The sequence below is a fragment of the Andrographis paniculata genome, unplaced genomic scaffold, assembly GCF_009805555.1.
Source record: "Andrographis paniculata isolate CXL003 unplaced genomic scaffold, ASM980555v1 Contig45END, whole genome shotgun sequence".
Classification (NCBI taxonomy): domain Eukaryota; kingdom Viridiplantae; phylum Streptophyta; class Magnoliopsida; order Lamiales; family Acanthaceae; genus Andrographis; species Andrographis paniculata.
In genome coordinates, this window is record NW_026137579.1 from 3,238,719 (window position 1) to 3,264,773 (window position 26,055).

A 26,055-nucleotide genomic window follows, 5' to 3' on the forward strand; every position below is an offset into this window, starting at 1 on the left:
ATGTATTTAAAATCCAATTCCAAACAAACACACTTTCTCATTGCATTTTTACTTTCATGTTTCTACAATTGACCAAAAAAAAAAAAAAATCCCTAAGAATTTGAAGCCATCATTAAGTCGTTGTGCTTACGTTAATTAAACGAATAAAGTGCAATAATAATAAATAGAAATAGAAATAAAAATAGAAATAGATGCATGCATGAAAGCAAAGCATCACCTGATTAATTGGTCTAAATTGACGGCCATGCATGCATATATACATACATACCATTTTGCTCTGTATCTATACATATATAATATGATATGGAAACTTGTAGCAGCAGAAAACTAAAACAAACATTGCATTTATTTCCACATTACGACCAACTTTACTTCATTTGACTCTTTCTTACATCCATTATTCTTTCACTTATTCTCCATTAATTAAATTAACAATAATAATAATATCATTATTGTTACGCAGTTTTAGAATCAAAGCAAGAAAGAAAGTGAACAATTTAAAGTTTATATAGCAGCAGCAGCAGCCGTACTGCCACAGCATGCCTATTGGTCTAATTGACCACTCACTTCACTCCTTAATTTCCACAACACAAAGTGGGGAGGAAAAAACAAAAAAAGGGTTCAAACCCAATAATTGTTTCCTGCTTTAATTGACACCAAAAAGATATTCATTTCATCTCTTCATGGTGGAAAAGGAGAAACACAAAACAAACTATGCAAATTTTCAAATGGAATTAAAGAACAGCTTAAATCTTCTTCTTCTTCCTCTTCTTCTTATTCATACTCATTTTCTTCTAATTCTGTTCTTTCGTAGATAGATAGATAGATAGATAGGAAATTATATACTAGCTAGTGTGTGTGTGTAATTAAGTAACGTTGGTGAATTCCGACAAGTCATAAAAAAGGATTTAAGTGAGTCAAAAAGTGGAGCCCAACAGAGCCGACCATGTCCCCAAAGCCTTCCTTCTTCACCACCGAAAGCATTCAAGCAAACAAGCTAAGATATATATAACATCTAATTCTATTCTACGTACGACAAGATTTTACAGAAAAGTCCCATTCATGTGAGTGAATGTGTTTGTGTTTTGTGTGTGTGTGTGTCTCTATCCTTGTAAATTTCGTGAATATCACATCTAAATCTCAATCCAAAACAGTTCTTTAGTTGCAGACATTAGACATGAAAAGAAAGCACAAAAGAAACAACCAAAACACTTGCTTACACACATAAATATTATTCTTAAACTGTAAGAAAATAATAAAAATCAAAACTTGCAAAAAGATGATATTGTTCTTTAATGTGGGGGTAGGGGTAGGATCAGGATGTCTCTGCCTAGATAGAGGGACCCATTCCCTCGCCAGTTACTTTCGTAATGCTTGTCTGGCTTTTACACGCTAAGGAATTTATGTCTGTCTGCCCACCCTTGCAGAACTTCATCTTTAATCTTTTTCTTCACTTATTATGCTTAGCTTAGCATTGGGATTAGTTTTCTTTTACCTTTTTCTCTTACTTTACCCCTAATGTTATGGTAGAGTTTTTAGTATTAAATTTTATCCATACCTTCTCACTTTTGTACCCCTATCCTTCCTATCTTCAGCAAGTTTATGGACTGGTGATTGTCTTTTTACAGATCCTCACTGTGTTGGTGCTGTTAAAAGGGCTACTGATTTAGTAAAAGGAAACACAGAAAAAGTGTAGTTTAAAGGAGATTAAGAAAAGAAAATTATTCATTAGATCCATGGTTAGAATTACTTGGATGAATGAAATAGTGAGTGTGTGATCTGGTCCTAAAGGAAGGGTTTGGTGTGGATTAATCATTCTAGTTTTGAATTTAACAAAAAAGGGGAACAAAGCATGTTACTTGGGCTTTCATCAGCACCCCAAAAGTTAACCGTGATTCTAGTAGCCTAACTAAACCCCAACTCCCCACAAATTGGCATGCTGATCAGTCTTCATTCAAACCAAACTAATATTAATAAAAACACCAAAGGTATGGATATAAATCAAAAGCTCAAGAAAAACAAGCACTGATAATTATTAACAAGCCAGACAGAGGCTATGGACTGACTCACCAGGGATTAACCTCTTCTTTACTGGTGGGTGGGGTTGAAGTCAAAAGAAGAGAGGAGATAAAGTAGTCTTGCAATGATTAAGGCCATCCTTTTTTGCTGCCTTTTGAAGAAGTGAACCTGATTAAGACCACCTGCAGAAGTATATGACTGAGTTAAATAACTAACCACAGACAAAGGTAATGAGTATCTGAGGGCCTATAGTTCATTCCCCACTCATCTTATCATATCAAACTTGTTTTCAATGATCATTGCCTAATCAACCACCTCTCAGGAACCCCACTCTATACAGCTAAATTATTGTCAACCTCTATACATTTCATTGTTGTATTTATTGTGTTACCTTCTCCTGCAGATGAGGTTGTTCTAAGGCTTTTTTGCCATATAAGGGCAAGCAAGCTGCCTTGTGCCATAAAAACAGGCATTTGGGAGGCTGTGGAAAGTCATACATGTATAGTGTAGAGAGTGAATTTGTGCCCATGAACTTATAGTTTTAAGACACTTGTAAGTATGAAACTATCTAGATATATAGCCCTTGACGTTGAAAGAAGGTCTCTTCCTACATGTGTCATGTTATTAGCCGGAGTGCGCAAAAGTAGGGATTGTAGTGCGCTTCTAAGTACACAGAGGCTCAAATATGCCAAGAAAAAAAGATTCTTTCTATATGCCAAGAAAATTCAATCCATTAGATATAGAGTCATGTGTAAGTAGAATTGTTTTATTGTAAAGAGTTTTTACCTTTCTCTAGTTCCAGAATCAAATTAGATCTCATGTCCGAGTGGATTTGTAAACTAGCTCTCCCAACCATAGTGTGTTACATTCCAATCAATCGGGAAGCCCCTTAGGCATTACATACTGCTTAGACATGCCATAGGCTAACAGATCAACCATTGCTGAAATCTGATCCATCTCTGGATGAATGTCATCCCCTGTAGTGAATAAGTAATTCCTCCCCTTAACATCAATCCAACTGTGACCTAATTCCTTTCTAGTCTGAGTGTCCCTCATATATTGCCTCATCTTTGCTACTTCCTTCCATTTTCCAGCCATTGAGAATATATCGATTATCATGAGACATGCACTGGAATTGTTAGGTTCGATTCTTAATATTTGCTCAGCTGCAAAGACACCCATTTCTGTGGCTCCCCAAATCCTGCACCCACTCAGCAATGATCTCCATAAGACTGCTGTTGGCTCAAAGGTCTGTTTCAATATAAACTCATATGCTTCGCTAAGGTGTCCGGCTCGTGCATAAAGATCCACCATTGCAGCAAAATGCTCAGCTACTGGAGAAATGCCATGATCTGTTTCCATGGACTGAAAATACTTCTTTCCATCCTCCACGTAACCACAATGACTACATCCATGTAAAACGCCCATGTAACTTATGCTGTCGGGCAAGACTTGAGCCTTCTGCATCTGATGGAAAATCATCATTGCTTCTATTCCAAATCCATGCTGTGCAAATCCGACAATCATCGCATTCCATGTCACAAGATCAGGTTCATTTAGCTCCCGGAAAGCTCGCTTCGCATGGTGGAAGCATCCGCATTTGACAAACATAGAAATCGCCGAATTTCCTACATGATTATTGCCATGAAACCCTCTTTTAAGCACTTGAGAATATATCTGCTCGCTCGTTGAGACAGCTGCTAAATCGGCGCAAGCTGACAACGTGCTGGTGAATACATGAGCAGTCGGCCGAACTCCGGCCACCAACATTTCTTTGAATACTTTCAGGCTTTCCTTTGCAAACCCATTTTGCTGAAATCCCGACACGATGGAAGACCAAGAAACCTCATTGGCATCCGGCATTCGCTTAAATAAGCACCATGCGTCATCAACCTGTGAAGCACGGCACAGTCCGGTGATCATAGCCGTCCAGCTCACCACATCTTTGTCAGGCATTACAACAAAAATCTTCTGTGCAATGTGAGTTTTCCCCAAGTTTATGTAACCCATAATCATGGTATTCCACGAAACCGAAGTCTTCTCAGGCATTTCATCGAATACCTCTCTGGCATGTTGAATCATTCCGTTTTCAAGAAAACAGCCGATCATTACATTCCAGGTCACTGAGTCCCGAACAAGCATTTGATCGAACATCCTCCTGGCGTTCGCAATGTTGCCTCTGTGCGAAAGCTGCAATATTTTTTGTGTCAAAGCCACCACTTTCTGATTCTTGCGAGGTTTCCATGGATGTCCTGTGTGGACACCGCAAGAACAGAGGGGCTTGCCAGTCCCGAAGGCGATTGTCCACTTGAATGAGATGAGACTCAACCATTTTCTACCATGGATCATCTTCGATCAATTTTCACATAGCCAATTTCTTGGTTTGCAAGATTTTATATACACCCCTACCGTTATTTCTGGGAATTCCAAGTTAAGCTGTCCTTTCAAGATATGGTTTGATACTTCCTTTATAATAACCTCAGTTTAGTTTATTTAGATTTTAGAAGAAATGGTATAAGCTAAATATCACCACCACCAACTGTTAAACTACAATCCAAAGCTACAACGCCATGAGTATATTTCAAGGATCTTGAATTATGTTGTCATTATTGACGTATGCGAGGCTAACTCGAATAGGTCTGCCGTTAAGGTCCTGCACAATGGCAAGAAAACGAAATACTTCAGAGATATAATGTAAGTGAAGACACCAAATCCATGGATAGGTAAATGTGAATATCAGTAAAAGGATGCTTACAGTGCCATCCAAGACTTCAATTGCATTGTTCACCTCTTCAGGTGAACTGTAAGTTACAAATCCAAACCCTCTCGATCGACCACTTTCTTTATCGTAAACCACTCTTGCTTCCTTAACCTTTCCTTGCTCACCAAATAAGCTCTCTAGGGAAAGATTATCGACACCCCACGCAAGACAACATGTTTACGATATTTTCCATAAATGCATTCCTGAGGAAGACGAAGATTAAACGTACCTCAACCATCTCAACGTTTCCAGCTTTGCCGAACAAATCGGTAAGCGTGGCACTGTCAACACTAAAAGGCAAATTCCCCACAAAAACTTTCGATTCGGGTGGAAACCTGGGATCCTCAGTCCCAGACATATCAAACTCTTCTGCCTGTGCTTCAGATTTTACACCCTCGCCCAATTCGGAATCGGACGAGGATATACAATTCCGAAAGAAGCCGGACGTGGGGCGTATGAAATTGCTGGTGGAAGATGAGAATTGAACGAGGAGAGCAGAGGCGGTGGGAACTGGGAAGGGATGAAGAATGATGGTAGGATGCTGTCTGTGTAGTTGGAGAGAATTAAATGGGTAGAAGCAGCCATTGCCGGGTAGAGAGATAAGCTTACCTCGGGGGTCTGTTATGGAGTTTTGTAGATAGTCGTCAGCTTCACAATCACAGTGAACCTATGCTGCAAGTAGTTCAACTTTTGCCGCCTTTATCGGGCTACTGCACCTTTCTTCTTTCCTTTCTTTCCTTCGTTCTTTCCCCCAGTCATCCTCGACAAAATACTTCTCTGCCACCTCTATTTTGTTAGACTGATTTAACATCAGCGAAATGCCGCGAGAGATCGAGGGTGTATTCAATATCGATACTATAGGATTTTGACAAATTTTTAAAATTGAAATATATTCGATTTAAATTTTTAATTTTTTTTAAAAATTTTGAAATAATCAATTTAAATTTTTAAAATATTTTTAAAATTTATGGCATTTCAATTCAGATTTTTAAAAAATAAATTTTTAAAATCTATAAATTTTATTGAATTTTAATTAAACATTATAAAAAATTTGTATTATACAAAATCTCTCGTGATAAATAGAAATTTTGATGAATTCTTCAAAATATATTATTATTATTATTATTATTAATGTATGAGTAATAAATATTATAATAATATTAATATTATTAAAATATTTTAATTTACAATTAAAATATACTAGTAAAAAATTTTTTTTTAAAAAAATATTTTTATATTATAAATATAATATTTTAAAAATATTAACATTTTATCATAATAAATATATATTACGATGATCATCTATTTTCAATTATCAAATACATTATTATTGTGTTATTTGGTTGAAGATAAACTAGATATTTATGTTTTCTTCGTTTGAATCGTTAATTTATATTTATTTTTTTAATTTCAAATATTTTTTGCAAAAATTGTAAATTTAGATCTTGATTTTATATATATTTATTTAATGTAAAAATTATATAAATTATAATAACAAATATAAATTTAAAAAATTTGATATACTGAATGATAATAAAAATTACTAATATACAAAAATAGTATCATGTTAAAATATTTTTACTGTCATTAATAATTATAAAAAAATTATTTATTAAATAATATCAGATGATTTTTCAATTGAATATGAAATTTAAGATTTTTTACCTTTCGACAAGAAAAATGAAAATTGACAAATAACGAAAGTTAATGCATTAAAAATAAATATTGCTAATGCTATATAGAAGATGAGATAATAATAATAATAATAATAATAATAATAGTAATAATAATAATAATAATGTATTCCCTCCGTCATACAATAGTCTTGTTTACCATTTTTGTCCGTTACAAAACAATTGTCTCATTTTCATAAATAATCGTATCATCATAAAACTATCTTACTTTCATTATTATTACACAATTGACACTATTTTTTACAAGTCAATATAATATCAATATTCTTTAAATTTTGTGCCCAACCCAACAAGATTATACTTTTGGGACGGATGAAGTATTTTTTAAAATTAATATTTATTTATATTTTCATTTAATAATTTAAATAAAAAAATGATCTAAAAGTGTATTTTATATAAATTTATATAATTATATAAATCAATAAAAAAATATATATTTTACAATCCTATCAAATCCATAAATAATCAACGAATATCAATGAAAATTTATCTAAATCAATTAATACAATCCACTAAAATTAGACCCTGTAAATTTATAAAATTCACACAAATCCATAAATTTTTTAAAAAATGCACCCCCTTCGTGTCCTCAAAAAAACCTAACGGCAGTCTCCACTTGACCAGAAATAAAAATAAAAAAATAAAAAAAAAATCCCCAAATCAAATTGTTGAACGTGTGCCTTGTCGGCTCAATCCCCACGTTCAGCATCTTGTTATAATACCTCTTGGCCATCATATACCTGCTGCCTCTACGCACAATCACTTTAAACAGTGGAATGTGTAGGAACGAACCCTAAGGGTGTGTTTGTACAGGAATTTAGATTTTGAGTTGGGATTTGAATAGTAAAATTTTTGAATTTGAATAATTATATAATGTGATATAAATAGGTATTAATGTGATGTTTTAAATGTAAAATTGATTTTTAGTATAATATAAAAAATAAAAAATAAATGTTTGATTTGATATTTTTTGAGAAAAAAATAGAATGAATAATGAAAATCTAATCCAATCCTCCAAACAAACGCACACTTAATTAATGCATGAGCAAGAAGAATAACATCAGTAATCATTTATCATGCAACACTAGTGCCCTTTTTTAGGCCTAATTTGAATTTTGGGTGGATGTTTGTAATTTATTTGTATGTTTTTTGTTTTTTGTTTTTTGTTTTTTTTTTATATATTTTCAATATAATTTTTTTAAAATAATAATAAATTATATGTTTATTTATTTAAAATTTTTTAAGTTTTACTATTTGAATTCTATGTTTTTTTAAATTTTTTTTTTCTATCATAAAACATCTCATCAAATATTATTTTAATATTAAATTCAAATAAAATTTTTTCAAATTCAATTAAAAGAAACACACCCGCATTATTTTCATATTATATATAATTTATTATATTTTACAATACAAAACAAATACACATTATCGTATTTTTTATACTTTAAATTTTGAGCCTTTGTTTTATGTAATAATATATTTGTAATTTAAGTAAATATTAAGGATACTTTGATATTGGTATAGAAAATTAATATTTTAGAATAAAACAGACACAAATAGTAAAAAAAATATTTAACTTGAGACGAGAAAATATTATATTTAAATAATATTATATATACTATCTTGTTATTTAAATAAAAATAAATTTATGTAAGAAATATAATAATACTCCCACCGGCCCATCTACGTGTTTTCAAAACGAGAATTTAGATGGAATATAATTAATAAATAATAAAAAATATATCAAAAATTTATAATGAAATTAAAATATATAAATTCTTTTTTTTAAAAAAATAAGACAATAAATGAAAAAACAAAAATAAAAAGATAACACGATAAATAAGACATTATAAATGAAATATTATTTGAAAATTGCTATAAATTTTTGTCCAAACGTATTTTCTCGATCCTATTTTTATTTGTTCAAAGTATCCATTTCTATAAAATTATTGTTTTTCTATTACAGTAAAATAATATTTACCATTTTAATTAAATACTTACTTCTATCTTTTTAAAATATATTTGTTTCTTAAAATGATAAGAAGAATGTGTTTTTTTATATTTTTATATAAATAATATAAAAATAATAAATATATATAATATAATTTTTTTTTTATATATAAAATATAGTATTAATGATTTTTGCAAAAAGACATATTTTTTTCAACATATTAAAATTTATTTCTAAAAGAAGTAAAAAATAAAAAATACAACCGCCGCCTCTACACCATCTTCTTGCTATCTCCTCCTTCCTCCGCTCCCCTTTGCTCATCCTCTTTTTTCTTCTTCCTCTTCTCCTCCTAACCTTTTTCTTCCTTTCTTCTTCTTCGTCATTCACGTATCACAGAAACCACCAAACCTATCCTACTGAAATAGAAGCAGCAAAATCTGAAGGAATTGCTTACCGGGATAAGAGGCCGCGGGGCAAGGGTTTTCTGACGAAGACCCAGATCCGAGCTTAGAAAAGGAGGGGAAGGGTTGCAGCTAGAGGAAAAATTGTTTGCGGTTAAAAGTCTGGTGAATTTTTAGTCAACAGCTACAGCTACGCTGACAGACAAACATATAACAGGAAGGTTTGGCCGTGTGCTTGAATTTGGCTTTACAGTAAATTTACAGTGCCAAACTCCAGCCGAACTCAAAACAAACACGCCCTAAATGTTTGATTCCCGTCGCTTTCGACGCCGTCCAATCTCACATGTATGTTTATCTCTATCTACATCTCTAGTTTGTTTGTTTGCTTGTTTCCTTTGGCGAGTGTTTTTCTTGTTCATCAATAAACGCGCGGCCTTCTTCTGGGGTTCTGATCTAAAGTGGATTCGTGCACGGGAAACATAGGACTGTGAAGCGTGTTTGGTGTGAGTCGGTGATTGGAGAGGGAAGAAAAAGGGGTAGAACACACCTAATTGCAGTATCTTCTTATGTTGGACTCATTTTACTGAAGAGGTGCTTAATTGTGTAATTCGTGGGCTTAGTGTATCTCTTTTGCCTGTGTCGCTTATTGCATGCTGGTCTATGATCTCGTTCAGATTGAGTGATGGTTGATTATATGCGTTGGGGAGTGGATTTGGATGGAATTGAATTTTCAGCACCTGTTTCAGGGTTTTGGTTTTTCAAAATTGAGTTGTGGTTGCTTGGATGATTCTGGTGTAATATGTTATGATGTGAAGATCTATTAGGGTGTGAAGTGTAGTGTTGTTTGACAAAATTTGAAAGTCGTTTACTCTCTATGATTCTTTAGATATCCTGTGATTGTGAGTTCGAATTTATTTGTAAATGAATATGGGGATTAAAATTGTATTTGTAGGCATAATTACTCAATTTCCAAACACAAGCATGTGGATTATAGTTTTTGGCGCAATTATTAAATGTATCTCAGCCACCAACCTAGCCGTGGAACTTGGCTGGGTTTAGATTGGACCGAATCTGCATGTCTGCCAGTCAATCCTGTGGTTGCACCTGAAAACCAACAACCAGTTCAATTTTCTTTAATTGGACTGCGTGATCGATTATGTGGTTTGTTGGCAATCGTGTCATATATTAGATTATTACATATTGCGATTCAGTGATCTCACTGATGACCAGCATTTCCCCCACATCTCCCTGCCCTGCTTAGTTGATACGTGGTTGGTTGTAAGAACTATAGCTTGTGGGTACTTCACATGCAATTTTGGCAGGGAATGTCTTGTCATTGTGTCCCGTGCTTATGATTGCTACTAGTTAACTTTTGTGGTGTTCTTTTAATGTAGTAAGATGCTCAAATTATTGATATTGCAGGCTTGTGGACATCATATTTCTTTCTGCATGTGTATGTTGCCTCTGGAGTCTCGTTTGACAAAGCTCAGCTCCAGGAAGAAGTGTTCTACCACCGCATACCTTTCCGGATTCTGGAATGTACATACAAATACCACTCCGTAACTGCTTGTTTCAGTAAAACTAGGAGCAGAGTATCGGCTCAAGCCAAAGTTATTTTCATCTTTAAATATCAAGAAAGATCTGATCGTGCAATCTTACACATTCAATGTGTTGTCGGTTAAACATCAGCCCAATGCTCAGCTTTGTGACCAGATGAAGCTAGGATAGGGAAGAGTGGATTCACAGTACGGAATAGAAAACGGAGTTTTTTGCCCGATGAGGAACTGTGTCTTTTATCTTGCGTGAATTCCCTGATTTTCCTAATTGAAATGTTACTTGGCCATTGAGGTGGAATTCAACGTGTGTGAGGTGCAAGTGAACTGCGTTTGGCATTGTTTGGCTCACTTTCAGTTCATTTAAAGTTCGATTATCAGAGTATAATGCTGCACTTTTATTTCGAGTATTAAAGACAAATGGAATCCGACAAATCGTCAATTGAACTTCTGCCACGCAATGGAGAACAGGCGCTTGCTGCTCTTAGACCATTACTTTGGGTGGTTATCAGCTATTTAGACCCTGGAAAATGGGCTGCAGCTCTGGAGGGGGGTGCTCAGTTTGGTCTTGATCTTATTCTACTCATGGTTGTTATAAACTTTGTTGCTATATTGTGCCACTACATATCTGCTCGTATAGCCATTGCCACTGGCAAAAATCTTGTTCAGGTTGTTATAAACTGATGGAGGAATAGTCACAATTATTCCTTCAGATGTTTTTATTTAGTTCAGTATTATGTATGAGTGCTCTGCTGTGAGAGCTACAGTGCTGACTCTGAAAAACTGTTGTGTTCATTTGGTAGATTTGCAGAGAGGAATATGATAATACGGCTTGCGTTCTTCTGGGAATTCAGGCCGAGATCTCAATGGTTATGTTAGATCTCACAATGGTAACTGCTCTCTTTACAAAACTATCTAAATTCCAGTCATTTCTTCCTTTTCACTCTGCTTTGCTAATCGTGGAAATTAATGTTATGGTAGGTTCTGGGCACTGCCTGTGGCCTTAATGCCATTTCCGGAATCAGCCTATGTAATTGTGTTCTCTTATCTTGTTTTGATGCTATATTATTTCCAATTTTCACCAACCTCCTTGTAAGTCCACTTGCTATCTTTTTTTCACCCTGTCACTTCTGAGATTGTTACAAAAATTAGTTGTAGTGTGACTTGTGTTTTCAGGGGAATTCCAAAGCAAAGATCTGCATGTGCTTGCTGTGCTTTTTGTTATTGTTTTGTGTTTCTGGAGTTCTCATGAATCCACCCGAACGCTCACTCTCTGTGGGTGGACTACTTAGTGATCTTACCGTGGAAAATGCATACGCACTAATGGCTATTCTTGGTGCAAATATGATGCCCCACAATTTTTACCTCCACTCATCTATTGTTCAGGTGTCTATCTGATCTTCATTTTTCCTTATTAGACACAAGCTTAGGACAGTTTCTTATTACCCTTTCGTGACCTTTGCAGCAAAATCAGGGGCATAGAAGTGTTTCTAAGGGGGAATTATTTAATTACCATTTTTTCGCCATTTTTGGTGTCTTCAGTGGCATTTTTGTGGCGAACTGCATGCTAGTTAACTTGGCTTCCAACGTTTTCTATAGTAGCGGGCTCACTTCACTCACCTTGCAAGATGCAGTCTTGTTGATGGATCAGGTTTGATCTTCTGCGCATAAACCATTTGTGTATCTGTTTTCTAAACATACAAACCATTCGGGTGTCGATGAATGGTAACTAAACTCTGTGAACTGGTGATGCAGGGATTCAGGAGTTCATTAGCTTCAATCGCTTTGATATTCATTATGCTTTTCTCCAATCAACTGGTGGCAGCAACATGGGGTCTTGAGAAACAAGTCATTGCTAATGCTTTCTTCAAGCAGAAGATTCCCGGTTGGTTTCACTGTGCTGGGATCAGAATAACTACTGTCATGCTAGCAATATCTTGTGTCTGGAAATCTGGGGTTGAAGGTATTTTTCAGCTCCTGATATTTGCACAAGTCATGGTTGCTCTATTACTCCCATCTTCTCTGATTCCTCTATTTCAAGTTGCTTCCTCGAGACCAATTATGGGAGCCTATATAATTCCTCGTCCTGTGGAATTTGCGGCTTTAGCTTCTTTTATTGGGATTCTTGGGCTGAATATTATCTTCATTATCGAATTAACTTTTGGGAGGAGCCATTGGGTAACAAGTTTGAAGTGGAACATTGGGACTAGCGTGCCTATATTGTATATTATCCTTCTTGTAGCTGGTCTTTCTTCCTTATCTCTGATGCTTTGGCTAGCGATCACCCCGTTGAAGTCTGCACGCTCTCGGGTGGATATGCATGCATTGCAATGGGACAAACAGGCTGTGGTAACCGAGTTTTCCATGGATGGAGGACAAACTGAAGCTAAAGAGTCCCAGCATCAGTCAGAAAGCATGGATAAGTGGGAACCTGTTCCGAGTTCTAGTTCTGAAGTGAATTTTCCAAAAACGTTTTTGGAATCTAGTGCAATTAGGAATTCGGATGAAACATCAGTGACCACATTTTCGACTACTCAAACCATGGAATCAGAATCTGTTGAAGTTCAGAAGAGTCAATTTCCGGATGAAGGTTCTATGCGTACGGAATTAAAAGAAGTAGTGGAAACAACACCACAAAAAGAGGGAGATTGCCAGATGGAGAGAGTTATCATAGGGGACAAAGAGTTTAGTAAAGATGTTGCTGAGAGTAGCCAAGCTCTGGCATCTGACGGGCCAGGATCCTTCAGAAGTCTTGGTGGGAAAATTGATGATGTGGGAAGTGGGGCAGGGAGTCTGACGACGTTAGGCCGTGCTGCTAGGCGTCAGTTAACTTCAATTCTGGATGAGTTCTGGGGGCAACTATTTGATCACCATGGTCAAGTCACACCGGAAGCTAAGTCTAAGAAACTGGATAAATTGTTAGGGATTGACTGTAAGGTAGACTTGAAATCTTCCCGTGCACCTGTCAAATTGGAGACTATCAACAACAACAACGAGCCAACCAGATGTATTGGAAGAGGATCTTATCTAGGAAATTCTACCTCTTATAGTCCTTCAATCCAAAATGTTGGGCAGAATAATGTTGGATTGTCTCTAGGGCTTCAGCCAGGATCCCCGAGGTGGCCTAACTATACGCAACTATTGGATTCATACAATGCTCTTGAATCTATGGAGAGGCGTTATCACAGCGTGCATGCCCGATCATCTACGCAAGGCCAAGAACAGCCAGCTATTCATGGTTTCAACATGGCATCTTATTTGAGCCGAATGACCCAAGCAAACAGCTCTGATTATCTGAAGAGTCAGTTTGGTTCTGTAGAAAAAGGCTCTGATTTTTCAAGAAGTCAGCTGAGCTCTGTAGAAAAATGTTCCGATAATCTGAGAACTCAATTGGGTTCTGTAACACAAGCCTCAACATTCTCAGTTAAATCAAACAATTTGGATTCCTACTTACGGCCTGCGGGGCAGAAATCACAGAATGGGCTGCGCGCACCGCCGGGTTTTCACAATGTTCCTATAAACCGGAACAGTTCATTAAGATTTGAAAGGCCTTCGCAAGAGGTTTCACCTCCTGGATCTGTCGACTACACCAACAGCGACTCACCTGGTGAGAAGAAATTTCACAGTTTGCCAAACATATCAGGACTTTATGTACCTCATATAAGTTCCTCTTATTCTGGAGGTGTACATAGACAATTTATTAGTCCGCAGGTGCCTGAGCAAGCTACTCTGAGCACTGTAGGATTGGGTCGACATGATACAAAAGTTCGCTTTCCTTTGCAATTAGGTTCTAACTCTGGCACAGATTCGCTGTGGTCTAAGCAGCCTTATGAGCAGTTTGGTGTGGCGGATAAATGTCAAACTCTGTTGGGAAGTCGAGAAACTCCTCCTTCTCCTTCATTTATGGACTGTGAAGCAAAGCTTCTTCACACCTTTAGAAGCATCATAATGAAACTTTCGAAGCTGGAAGGAATGAGCTGGCTTTTCCGACAAAACGACGGAGCAGATGAGGACCTTATCGGTCGGGTGGCTGGACGGGAGAAGTTCTTGTATGAACTTGAAACAATGACATCAGATAGAAACCTCAGCTCTGCCATAAAAGTGTCGATTTATGAGACCGAGCATTCAAAGCTTATGTCTGTCCCCAACTGTGGTGATGGATGCGTCTGGGGAGTGGATCTCGTTGTAAGCTTCGGCGTGTGGTGCGTTCACCGGATTTTGGAACTTTCGCTGGTTGAAAGCCGGCCTGAACTTTGGGGGAAGTACACCTACGTCCTCAATCGACTTCAGGTAAAGATGATTCTTTAGTCTATGGAATTACTCTTTTAAATCTCCTACTGACTACCAAAAGTATTGTATTAATTCTTGCAGGGGATTATCGATCTGGGAATCTTGAAGAAGCGGAGCCCCCCACCGCCATGCTTCTGCCTTCAACTGCCGGATGGTTACGAGCAGAAGTCGAGGTCGAGCTGGCCGGTTCTGAGTAGCAACTTGCCGCCGCAGTCGAAGGTGGGTAGAGGAAAAGTGACAACAGCAGCAATGATATTGGAGTTAGTCAAAGATGTGGAAGTTGCGATATCATGTCGGAAGGGACGATCGGGAACTGCTGCCGGCGACGTTGCATTTCCAAACGGGAAGAAAAATCTGTCATCGGTGCTAAAGAGGTACAAACGCCGCCTGTCTAATGATCAGGCAGTGTCTCCCAACGCCCACGCCCACGCCCAAAACTCATCGTTGCATTGAATTGAGTATTACCCTCTCCCTATCTGTGCTGTCTGTCTGTGTAAAGTTTCTGTTGTCTGCCTGGCTCTTTACGGTTAATGAATCAATAGACGACGCCAGAGGTCTAGATAGGGGGACCCATTCCCTCGCCAGTTACTTTGCTAATGTTTGTCTGGCTTTTACACGCTAAGGAATTTATGGTAGAGTTTTTAGTATTAAATTTTATCCATACCTTCTCACTTTTATACCCCTATCCTTCCTATCTTCAGCAAGTTTATGGACTGGTGATAGTCTTTAACAGATCCCCAGTGTGTTTGCTGCTGTTAAAAGGGCTCTACTAATTTAGTAAAATGAAAATGGCAGGTGATTGGATTCCCCCAGCCAGAAGATGCAATGAAATATAGTTTTACAAAACCACATTGCTTATTAGTAAAACAAGCAGAGGAAAATGAACAAACAATGCAATCACAGACCATCTATCACCCAAATTGTAGGTTTCTCTGGAATTCTATTGATCAAAATAACTACTGGAAAAGGAACCTAATGGCAGCCATGAGTTAGAAGAATTTAACTCTCACCTTGACATAGCCAAGTTGTCGCCTTTATCCAGCTACTGCACCTTTTTTCTTTCCTTTCTTTCTGTCTTCGTTCTTTCCCACAATCATCCTCGACAAAATGTCTGCTTGCTTTGTGTTCCCTTGTTCGTTGAGACTTTTGATCAAGTCTTTACAGTTACTCCAATCAGTGGATCCTCCTTTCTCCATTATCTTGCACAATATTGAGTATGCATTCAGAGTCTTTCCATCAGCTAATAGAGCTTCCAATACCTTTTCAAAGCTTGAGGTATCAACGCTGTAGTCTCTCTCCAAACAGTAATCCAGGAGCTTCAAAGCAGCAACAATCTTTTCTTGCTGACAGAGAATAGAAATGAGGTTGTCAAAATCGGGTGTGATGCCACTATGCATCAGCAATTCAATTCGTCCGAGAGCCTCCTCAACATGCCCCCTCATTAATAGAGATTCCACTATCTTCGTAACCAGATCTTCATGATCCTTCACACCCTTCTCCAACATGGCCTTCATTACCCGACTTGCTGTCTGAACCCGCCCATCTTTGAGCAACCGCTCCATCACTGTCCTGTACAGGGACGAACTCGGCAGGTGACCATTCTCGAGCATGCTATCCAGCACAGCCTTGGCATCAGCTGGTTCGTTCCTTTCCAAAAAGCTTTGGATGAGTGATTCATAAGTACTTTTTTCTGAAGGAATCTTTCTCCTGTGCATAATCTGCAGAAGCTCTAAAGCAGATTCAGGGGTACCTTCTCTCGAATGCCCACAAATCAGAGCATTTAAGGCAAGAGCATCCTGTACGCCCAATTTCATCAACTGCCGCATTAAGGTTTCAGCCTTTGCAGTCTGCCCATTGTTGCAAAGATACTCTATCAATGGGTTATATGCACTTGATTCCATATGCAGAGTACTCTGAGGCACTAGGATAACATCCTTTTCAATGAGGTTATCCAGCAATGCAACGGCCTTATCATGCTGACCAGCCTTGCAGCAATTCTCAATTACAACACCATATTGACCAGCCTCCGTGGAAACACTCAACCGATTCATACCGTTAAGTACATCCACGGCAGCATCTAAATTACCCGCTTTGCATTGGCTTGAAATTAGCTTCATGAAAATAGACTCATCCTTAGGTACAATATACCTGTCCGCCATCTCCTTCAATACAGTTTGAGCTTCAGACATTTTCTCGGCATTACATAGCCCCGGCAACAGGGTAGAGTAAGTAATTGCATTCGGATTAACCCCCAAAGACTTCATCTCCTCCACCAATCTCAGCGCATCATCAACTCGGTCCTGCAAAATGTACCCTTTAATCATGGTTGTGAAAGTGATCACTGTTGGCAAAATATTCCTCCCTTTCATCTCCACAAAATACTTCTCTGCCTCCTCTATTTTTTTAGACCGATTATACCCATTGATCATCGTATTATAGGTAACAACATCAGGCGAAATGCCGCGAGACTTCATGTCCTCAAAGAACCTAAGGGCAGTCTCCACTTTACCAGAAAGAAAAAATCCCCAAATCAAATTGTTGAACGTGTGCCTTGTCGGCTCAATCCCCTCGTTTAGCATCTTGTTAAAATACCTCTTGGCCATCATATACCTACCTCTACGCACAATCACCTTAAACAAAGCATCATATGACTTGATAGTCCGCTCAACTCCAAATTCTTGCATTCTGTTGAACAACTTTACACTCTCCTGAACTATCCCAGCCTTTCCATAACTATCAATCATCAACACCCACAAATCCTCGTTCAATTCCAGACCCTTCTTCGGCATATCCAACAGAATGCACCTAGCATGATTAAGCTTCGCAGCGCCCCCCAAAATCTCAATGATCTTGCGATGGGTCTCCATATCATTGCGAAAGAGATTCTTCCTCTCCACCCAGCGGAAGAACTGAAGCGCGTGATCCGCATTCCTGGCGCTGTGCAGCACATTGTACACGAGCTCGTGATCGAAACACGGGACTAAATTCCGAATCGAATTCTGCAAACGGGTCGTCCATGCCCGATTAGCCATCATCCTACAAATAACATCTTCGATCTTTTCCGGGCTTTTGCTGCGCCTACCTTCTCGACGAATCGAATTCTGCGAACGGGTTGTCACAGCTTCTCTTGCCGCCGTCCTTGACAAAATGTCCCCATTCCCATTTCCAGAGACGGCGGACTCCTCATCAAGTTTAGCAGGCTCGGAAGGGGCGGATAAGGAACAGAAGAAAAAATTCGATCCAAGTGACAATGGAGAAGACAGCTTCGATAGCTGCCCATTGAAATTAGCTCGCTTCGCTGCTGCCAAACACGCCATTTCCCCTCCAACTCCCCGATCCAAAAACTAGGGTTTAACCACCAAGTAACAGAGGTAGGGTTTCTATACACAACACTACTATCTATTAAAACGACGCCGTATCCAAATATGCGTAATAAGCCCACATTCAAAAAAACAACCCAATCTGAGCCCAGCCCAATTATAATCTAAAAACAAAAACAAAATTAGATTCAATGAACCAACATTAATCCCCAATTAAATTGAATAGTCACAAAACCCCAAAAATCACAATCCAAATCCTATTACTACGTGGGTTTGAATTAATTTAATTTGTCTCCCCCAACTGCTATATGTATGTATATATGTCATAATTAAATACAATGTATTTGTCCGTGCATGTCACAAATCACATTTTTATTTCTATACATTCCCATTAATTAATCTTAACAACACAACATTGCACAATCTATGAATTAAAAACTCACTTAATAGGAAACCAATTGTCGATTTGGTTCAATGAACTGCGAATGCCTCAGCAGCAACAGCATGTGCGCAGTCTCCAAATCTCACCAATTATTGCACCTTAACCATAACATAACTGTCCAGTCCTTTTCACATTCAATATAATTGTGTGTGTGTGTGTGTTTCTTTTTAAATTACAGTTTGACAGAATAAAACACAGTTAACACGGCCGTGTCGTGCATACTGCAAAAACACTGTGCATATGGTACTGTTATATCTAGATCATCATTCATACCACTTTTGTTACCTCCATTTCAGTTTTTTTTTTTTTTTTAATGATAGAATTAAAATTGATTAGATCAAAATTTATGGAAATTTTATATTAAGATCAATTTTGATTAACATATTAAAATTTGCTCGTATTTCTCAAAAAATATAAAAGAATAAAAAATACAACCGCCGCCTCTACACCATCTTCTTGCTATCTCCTCCTTCCCCCGCTTCCCTGTACTCATCCTCTTCTTTCTTCTTCCTCTTCTTCTCCTAACCTAATTTTCTTCATTTCTTCTTCTTCGTCATTCACGCATCACCGAAATCGCCACACCTATCTTACTGAAATAGTAGCAGCAGTAACTGTAGGGATTGCTTTACCGGGATAAGAGGCCGCGGGGCAAGGGTTTTCTGACGAAGACCCAGATCCGAGCATAGAAAAGGCGGGGAAGGGTTGCAGCTAAAGGCAAACTTGTTTGAGGATACAAGTCTGGTGAATTTTAGTCAACAGCTACAGCTACGCTGACAGACAAACATATAACAGGAAGGTTTGGTCGTTTATCCGGTTTGGCGCTTGAATCTGGCTTTATAGTAAATGTACAGTGCCAAACTCCAGCCAAACTTAAAACAAACATGCCCTAAATGTTTGATTCCCGTCGCTTTCGACGCCGTCTAATCTCACATGTATGTTTATCTCTATCTAAAGCTCTAGTTTATTTGTCTGTTTCCTTTGGCGAGTTTTTTTCTTGTTCATCAATAAACGCGCGGCCTTCTTCTGGGCTTCTGATCTAAAGTAAATTTGTGCACGGGAAACATAGGACTGTGAAGCGTTTGGTGTGAGTCGGTGATTGGAGAGGGGAGAAGAAGGGGTAGAACACGCCTAATTGCAGTAGCTTCTTATATTGGACTCATTTTACTGAACAGGTGCTTAATTGTGTAATTTGTGGGCTTAGTGTATCTCTTTTGCCTGTGTCGTTTATTGCATGCTGGTCTATGATCTCGTTCAGATTGAGTGATGGTTGATTATATGTAGTGGGGAGTCGATTTGAATGGAATTGAATTTTCATCACCTGTTTCAGGGTTTTGGTTCTTCAAATTTGAGTTGGGGTTGCTTGTATGATTCTGTTGTCATATTGTTATGACGTGAAGATCTATTAGGGTGTGAAGTGTGGTGTTCTTTGACAAAATTTGAAAGTCGTTTACTCTCTGTGATTCTTTATTAGATATCCTGTGATTGTGAGTTCCAATTTGTTTGTAAATGAATATGGGGATTAAAATTGTATTCGAAGGCTTTATTACTCATTTTCCATGCAAACACAAACATGTGGATTATAGTTTTTGGCGCAGCTATTATATGTATCTCAGCCACCAACTTGGCTGGGTTTTAGATTGGACCGAATCTGCATGTCTGCCTGTCAATCCTGTGGTTGCACCTGAAAGCCAAGAACCAGTTCAATTTTCTCTGATTGCCCTGCATGATGGCTTATGTGATTTATTGCTTAATAGTGTCATATTAGATTCTTACATATTGCGATTCAGTGATCTCACTGATGACCAGCATTTCACCGACATCTCTGTGCCCCCTGCTTAGTTGATACGTGGTTGGTTGTAAGAACTATAGCTTATGGGTATTTCACATACAATGTTGGCTGGGAGTGTCTTGTCATTGTGTCCCGTGCTTATGATTGCTACTAGTTAACTTTTGTGGTGTTCTTTTAATGTAGTAAGATGCTCAAATTATTGATATTGCAGGTTTGTGGACATCACATTTATTTCTACATGTGTATGTTGCCTCTGGAGTCTCATTTGACAAAGCTCAGCTCCAGGAAGAAGTGTTTTACCACTGCATGCCTTTCTGGATTGGGGAATGTACATACAATTACCACTCTCTGACTGCTTGTTTCAGTAAAACTAGGAACAGAGTATCGACTCAAACCAAAGCTATTCTCATCTTTTAATATAAAAAAAGATCTGACCGTGCAATCTGACACATTCAATGTGTTGTCGGTTAAACATTGGCCCAATGCTCAGCTTTGTGATCAGATGAAACTAGAATACGGAAGAGTGGATTCACAGTACTGAATTGAAAACGGAGTTCTTTGCCCGATGAGGAACTGTGTCTTTTATCTTGCTTGAAATCCCTGATTTTCCCAATTGAAATGTTACTTGGCCATTGAGGTGGAATTCAATGTGTGTGAGGTGTAAGTGAACTGAGTTTGGTATTGTTTGGCTCACTTCGAGTTCATTTAAAGTTCCATTATCAGAGTATAATGCTGCTCTTTTATTTCGAGTATTAAAGACAAATGGAATCCGAAAAATCATCAATTGAACTTCTGCCACGCAATGGAGAACAGGCGCTTGCTGCTCTTAGACCATTACTTTGGGTGGTTATCAGCTATTTAGACCCTGGAAAATGGGCTGCAGCTCTGGAGGGTGGTGCTCAGTTTGGTCTTGATCTTATTCTACTCATGGTGGTTATAAACTTTGTTGCTATATTGTGCCACTACATCTCTGCTCGTATAGCCATTGCCACTGGCAGAAATCTTGTGCAGGTTGTTATAAACTGATGGAGGAATAGTCACTATTATTCCTTCAGATGTTTTCATTTAGTTTGGTATTATGTATGAATGCTCTGCTGTGAGAACTATAGTATTGACTCTGAAAAACTGTTGTGTTCATTTGGTAGATTTGCAGAGAGGAATATGATAATACGGCTTGCGTTCTTCTGGGAATTCAGGCCGAGATCTCAATGGTTGTGTTAGATCTCACAATGGTAACTGCTCTCTTTACAAAACTATCTAAATTCCAGTCATTTCTTCCTTTTCACTCTGCTTTGCTAATCGTGGAAATTAATGTTATGGTAGGTTCTGGGCACTGCCTGTGGCCTTAATGCCATTTCCGGAATCAGCCTATGTAATTGTGTTCTCTTGTCTTGTTTTGATGCTATATTATTTCCAATTTTCACCAACCTCCTTGTAAGTCCACTTGCTATCTTTTTTTCACCCTGTCACTTCTGAGATTGTTACAAAAATTAGTTGTAGTGTGACTTGTGTTTTCAGGGGAATTCCAAAGCAAAGATCTGCATGTGCTTGCTGTGCTTTTTGTTATTGTTTTGTGTCTCTGGAGTTCTCATGAATCCACCCGAACGCTCACTCTCTGTGGGTGGACTACTTAGTGATCTTACCATGGAAAATGCATACGCGTTAATGGCTATTCTTGGTGCAAATATGATGCCCCACAATTTTTACCTCCACTCATCTATTGTTCAGGTGTCTATCTGATCTTCATTTTTCCTTATTATACACAAGCTTAGGACAGTTTCTTATTACCCTTTCGTGACCTTTGCAGCAAAATCAGGGGCATAGAAGTGTTTCTAAGGGGGAATTATTTAATTACCATTTTTTCGCCATTTTTGGTGTCTTCAGTGGCATTTTTGTGGCGAACTGCATGCTAGTTAACTTGGCTTCCAACGTTTTCTATAGTAGCGGGCTCACTTCACTCACCTTGCAAGATGCAGTCTTGTTGATGGATCAGGTTTGATCTTTGGCGCATAAACCATTTGTGTATCTGTTTTCTAAACATACAAACCATTCGGGTGTCGATGAATGGTAACTAAACTCTGTGAACTGGTGATGCAGGGATTCAGGAGTTCATTAGCTTCAATCGCTTTGATATTCATTATGCTTTTCTCCAATCAACTGGTGGCAGCAACATGGGGTCTTGAGAAACAAGTCATTGCTAATGATTTCTTCAAGCTGAAGATTCCCGGTTGGTTTCACTGTGCTGGGATCAGAATAACTACTGTCATGCTAGCAATATCTTGTGTCTGGAAATCTGGGGCTGAAGGTATTTTTCAGCTCCTGATATTTGCACAAGTCATGGTTGCTCTATTACTCCCGTCTTCTCTGATTCCTCTATTTCAAGTTGCTTCCTCGAGACCAATTATGGGAGCCTATATAATTCCTCGTCCTGTGGAATTTGCGGCTTTAGCTTCTTTTATTGGGATTCTTGGGCTGAATATTATCTTCATTATTGAATTAACTTTTGGGAGGAGCCACTGGGTAACAAGTTTGAAGTGGAACATTGGGACTAGGGTGCCTATATTGTATCTTATTCTTCTTGTAGCTGGTCTTTCTTCCTTATCTCTGATGCTTTGGCTAGCTATCACCCCGCTGAAGTCTGCACGCTCCCGGGTGGATATGCATGCATTGCAATGGGACAAACAGGCTGTGGTAACCGAGTTTTCCATGGATGGAGGAGAAACTGAAGCTAAAGAGGCCCAGCATCAGTCAAAAAGCATGGAGAAGTGGGAACCTGTACCGAGTTCTAGTTCTGACGTGAACTTGCCAAAAACGTTTTTGGAATCTAGTGCAGTTAGGAATTCGGATGACACATCAGTGACCACATTTTCGATTACTCAATCCATGGAATCAGAATCTGTTGAAGTTCAGAAGAGTCAATTGCCGGACGATGGTTCTCTGCATACAGAATTGAAAGAAGTAGTGGAAACAACACCAAAAAACGAGGGAGATGGCCAGATGGAGAGGGTTAACATTGGGGATGAAGAGTTTAATAAAGATGTTGTTGAGAGTAGCCAAGCTCTGGCATCTGACGGGCCTGGATCCTTCAGAAGTCTCGGTGGAAAAGTTGACGATGTGGGATGTGGGGCAGGGAGTCTGTCGACATTAGGCCGTGCTTCTAGGCGTCAATTAACTTCAGTTCTGGATGAGTTCTGGGGGCAGCTATTTGATCGCCATGGTCAAGTCACACCGGAAGCTAAGTCTAAGAAACTGGACAAATTGTTTGGGATTGACTGTAAGGTAGACTTGAAATCTTCCCCTGCCCCTGCCCCTGCCCCTGCCCCTGTTAAATCGGAGACTATGAATATCGAACCAACGAGATGTATTGGAAGAGGATCCTATCTACGAAATTCTACCTCTTATAGTCCTTCAATCCAAAATGTTGGGCCGAATAATGGTGGATTGTCTCTAGGGCTTCAGCCAGGCTCCCCGAGGTGGTCTAACTATACGCAACTATTGGATTCATACAATGCTCTTGAATCTATGGAGAGGCGTTATCACAGCGTGCATGCTCGATCATCCACCCAAGGCCAAGATAAACAGCCAGCTATGATTCAGGGTTTCAACATGGCATCTTATATGAGCCGAATGGCCCAAGAAAACAGCTCTGATTATCTGAAGAGTCAGTTTGGTTCTGTAGAAAAAGGCTCTGATTTTGCAAGAAGTCAGCTGAGCTCTGTAGAAAAAGGTTCTGAGAATCTGAAAAGTCCACTAGGTTCTGTAACACAACCCTCAGCATTCTTAGTTAAATCGAACAATTTGGATCCCTACTCACGGCCTGTGGGGCAGAAGTCACAGAATGTGCTGCGCGCACCGCCGGGTTTTCACAATGTTCCTATACACCGAAACAGTTCATTAAGATTTGAAAGGCCTTCGCAAGAGCTTTCATCTCCTGAATCCGTCGACTACACCAACAGGGACCCACCTGGTGAGAAGAAATTTCACAGTTTGCCCAACATATCGGGACTTTACGGACCTCGTTCAAATTCTTCTTATTCTGGAGGTGTACATAGACAATTTATTAGTCCGCAGGTGCCTGAGCAAGCTACTTTGAGCACTGTAGGATTGGGTCGACATGATACAAAAGTTTGCCGTGATGCTCTTCCTTCGCAATTAGGTTCTAACTTCGGCACAGATTCGCTGTGGTCTAAGCAGCCTTATGAACAGTTTGGTGTGGCGGATAAATGTCAAACTCTGTTGGGAAGTCGAGAAACTCCTCCTTCTCCTTCATTTATGGACTGTGAAGCAAAGCTTCTTCACTCCTTTAGAAGCACCATAATGAAGCTTTCGAAGCTGGAAGGAATGAGCTGGCTTTTCCGACAAAACGACGGAGCTGATGAGGACCTTATCGGTCGGGTGGCTGAACGGGAGAAGTTCTTGTATGAACTTGAAACAATGACATCAGATAGAAACCTCAGCTCTGCCATGAAAGTGTCGATTTATGAGACCGAGCATTCAAAGCTTATGTCTGTCCCCAACTGTGGTGATGGATGCGTCTGGGGAGTGGATCTTGTTGTGAGCTTCGGCGTGTGGTGCGTTCACCGGATTTTGGAACTTTCGCTGGTTGAAAGCCGGCCTGAACTTTGGGGGAAGTACACCTACGTCCTCAATCGACTTCAGGTAAAGATGATTCTTTAGTCTATGGAATTACTCTTTTAAATCTCCTACTGACTACCAAAAGTATTGTATTAATTCTTGCAGGGGATTATCGATCTGGGAATCTTGAAGAAGCGGAGCCCCCCACCGCCATGCTTCTGCCTTCAACTGCCGGATGGATATGAGCAGAAGTCGAGGTCGAGCTGGCCGGTTCTGAGTAGCAACTTGCCGCCGCAGTCGAAAGTGGGTAGAGGAAAAGTGACGACAGCAGCAATGATATTGGAGTTAATCAAAGATGTGGAAGTTGCGATTTCGTGTCGGAAGGGACGATCAGGCACTGCCGCCGGCGACGTCGCATTTCCAAACGGGAAGAAAAATCTGTCATCGGTGCTGAAGAGGTACAAACGCCGCCTGTCTAATGATCAGGCAGCGTCTCCCAACGCCCACACCCAAAACTCGTCGTTGCATTGAATTGATTATTGCCCTCTCCCCTATCTGTGCTGTCTGTCTGTGTAATGTTGTGTGATCGTTATCATATCATCTGATGACAGACGACAACGACATGTGCAGAGAAACAAGCCGATATATATAAATGGTTTCTTGTGTGTATCATGTCTGTTGTGTGCCTGGCTCTTTATGGTTAATGAATCAATAGACGAAGCCAGAGCTCTGACACAGAGATCATTTCAGCTTCTGTTTCTGTTATGCTCCTCTCCTTTCATTACCTTCACAGCTTTTCTTACAATTAGCAGCTAAGATTATATGCTATAATATTCTGAAACATCACAAATATCCGTATTTCTGTATATATTATCGTGGTTGATGAATGACGTTTAAGGGTTTTGTTGCATAATATTTTTTGAATTTTTTATTGAAATCCATTTCTTTAAAAAATATCAAACCAAATATATTTTTATTCTCGTAAAATATTACTACATTATATTCAAAAGGGACCTATATTATTGAGACTAAAGCAGTCAAACCAACTTTTGAGTTGACCCGCTTTTGATTGACCGGTCATAGCAGCCCATTTCATCCGTGTATAATGACGTGGCAAACAATCATTGGTGGAAAGATCCCAGTCCACATTTTGCTTTATATTGAACAGTATTGGTTATTGTCACCTGAACTCGAATATAATATAGTGCAATATCATTTACTAGGAACTCGTCGTATTTTCCACCTGAATTTAACGTA

At 38.7% G+C, this 26,055-nt stretch overlaps 4 protein-coding genes and 1 pseudogene across 7 annotated transcripts; 2 read left to right on the top strand and 3 right to left on the bottom strand.

Moving 5' to 3' along the window:
• Positions 1-412: 412 nt before the first annotated feature.
• Positions 413-4,368, bottom strand: LOC127251363 (pentatricopeptide repeat-containing protein At4g02750-like). 2 transcript variants are annotated; one of them, XM_051275026.1, is made up of 3 exons: positions 2,806-4,368; positions 2,071-2,201; positions 413-1,646 (listed from the first exon to the last, which is right to left on the bottom strand). In XM_051275026.1, the coding sequence occupies exon 1, from the start codon at positions 4,366-4,368 to the stop codon at positions 2,893-2,895; it is 1,476 nt and encodes a 491-aa protein (XP_051130983.1). In that variant the 3' UTR covers positions 413-1,646; positions 2,071-2,201; positions 2,806-2,892. The 2 variants fall into 2 exon arrangements, with proteins under 2 accessions (XP_051130983.1, XP_051130982.1); XM_051275025.1 differs by having other exon boundaries at positions 413-2,201.
• Positions 3,662-5,539, bottom strand: LOC127251572 (31 kDa ribonucleoprotein, chloroplastic-like; annotated as a pseudogene).
• A 3,145-nt stretch (positions 5,540-8,684) lies between these two features.
• On the top strand, positions 8,685-15,329 carry LOC127252197 (ethylene-insensitive protein 2-like). Its single transcript, XM_051276274.1, has 8 exons — positions 8,685-9,174; positions 10,252-11,051; positions 11,186-11,272; positions 11,364-11,474; positions 11,559-11,768; positions 11,848-12,033; positions 12,138-14,672; positions 14,754-15,329. Exons 2-8 carry the CDS (start codon positions 10,803-10,805, stop codon positions 15,123-15,125), a joined length of 3,750 nt encoding a protein of 1,249 aa, XP_051132231.1. The 5' UTR covers positions 8,685-9,174; positions 10,252-10,802; the 3' UTR covers positions 15,126-15,329.
• Positions 15,330-15,455: 126 nt separating this feature from the next.
• LOC127252198 (pentatricopeptide repeat-containing protein At2g37230) lies at positions 15,456-18,039 on the bottom strand. Its single transcript, XM_051276275.1, has one exon. The coding sequence runs from the start codon at positions 17,987-17,989 to the stop codon at positions 15,707-15,709; it is 2,283 nt and encodes a 760-aa protein (XP_051132232.1). The 5' UTR covers positions 17,990-18,039; the 3' UTR covers positions 15,456-15,706.
• An 835-nt stretch (positions 18,040-18,874) lies between these two features.
• On the top strand, positions 18,875-25,582 carry LOC127252196 (ethylene-insensitive protein 2-like). 3 transcript variants are annotated; one of them, XM_051276272.1, is made up of 9 exons: positions 18,875-19,366; positions 19,501-19,606; positions 20,435-21,234; positions 21,369-21,455; positions 21,547-21,657; positions 21,724-21,951; positions 22,031-22,216; positions 22,321-24,882; positions 24,964-25,582. In XM_051276272.1, the coding sequence occupies exons 3-9, from the start codon at positions 20,986-20,988 to the stop codon at positions 25,327-25,329; spliced, it is 3,789 nt and encodes a 1,262-aa protein (XP_051132229.1). In that variant the 5' UTR covers positions 18,875-19,366; positions 19,501-19,606; positions 20,435-20,985; the 3' UTR covers positions 25,330-25,582. The 3 variants fall into 3 exon arrangements, with proteins under 3 accessions (XP_051132229.1, XP_051132228.1, XP_051132230.1); XM_051276271.1 differs by lacking the exon at positions 19,501-19,606; XM_051276273.1 differs by lacking the exon at positions 19,501-19,606 and having other exon boundaries at positions 18,876-19,366; positions 21,742-21,951.
• The last annotated feature ends 473 nt before the right edge of the window (positions 25,583-26,055 follow it).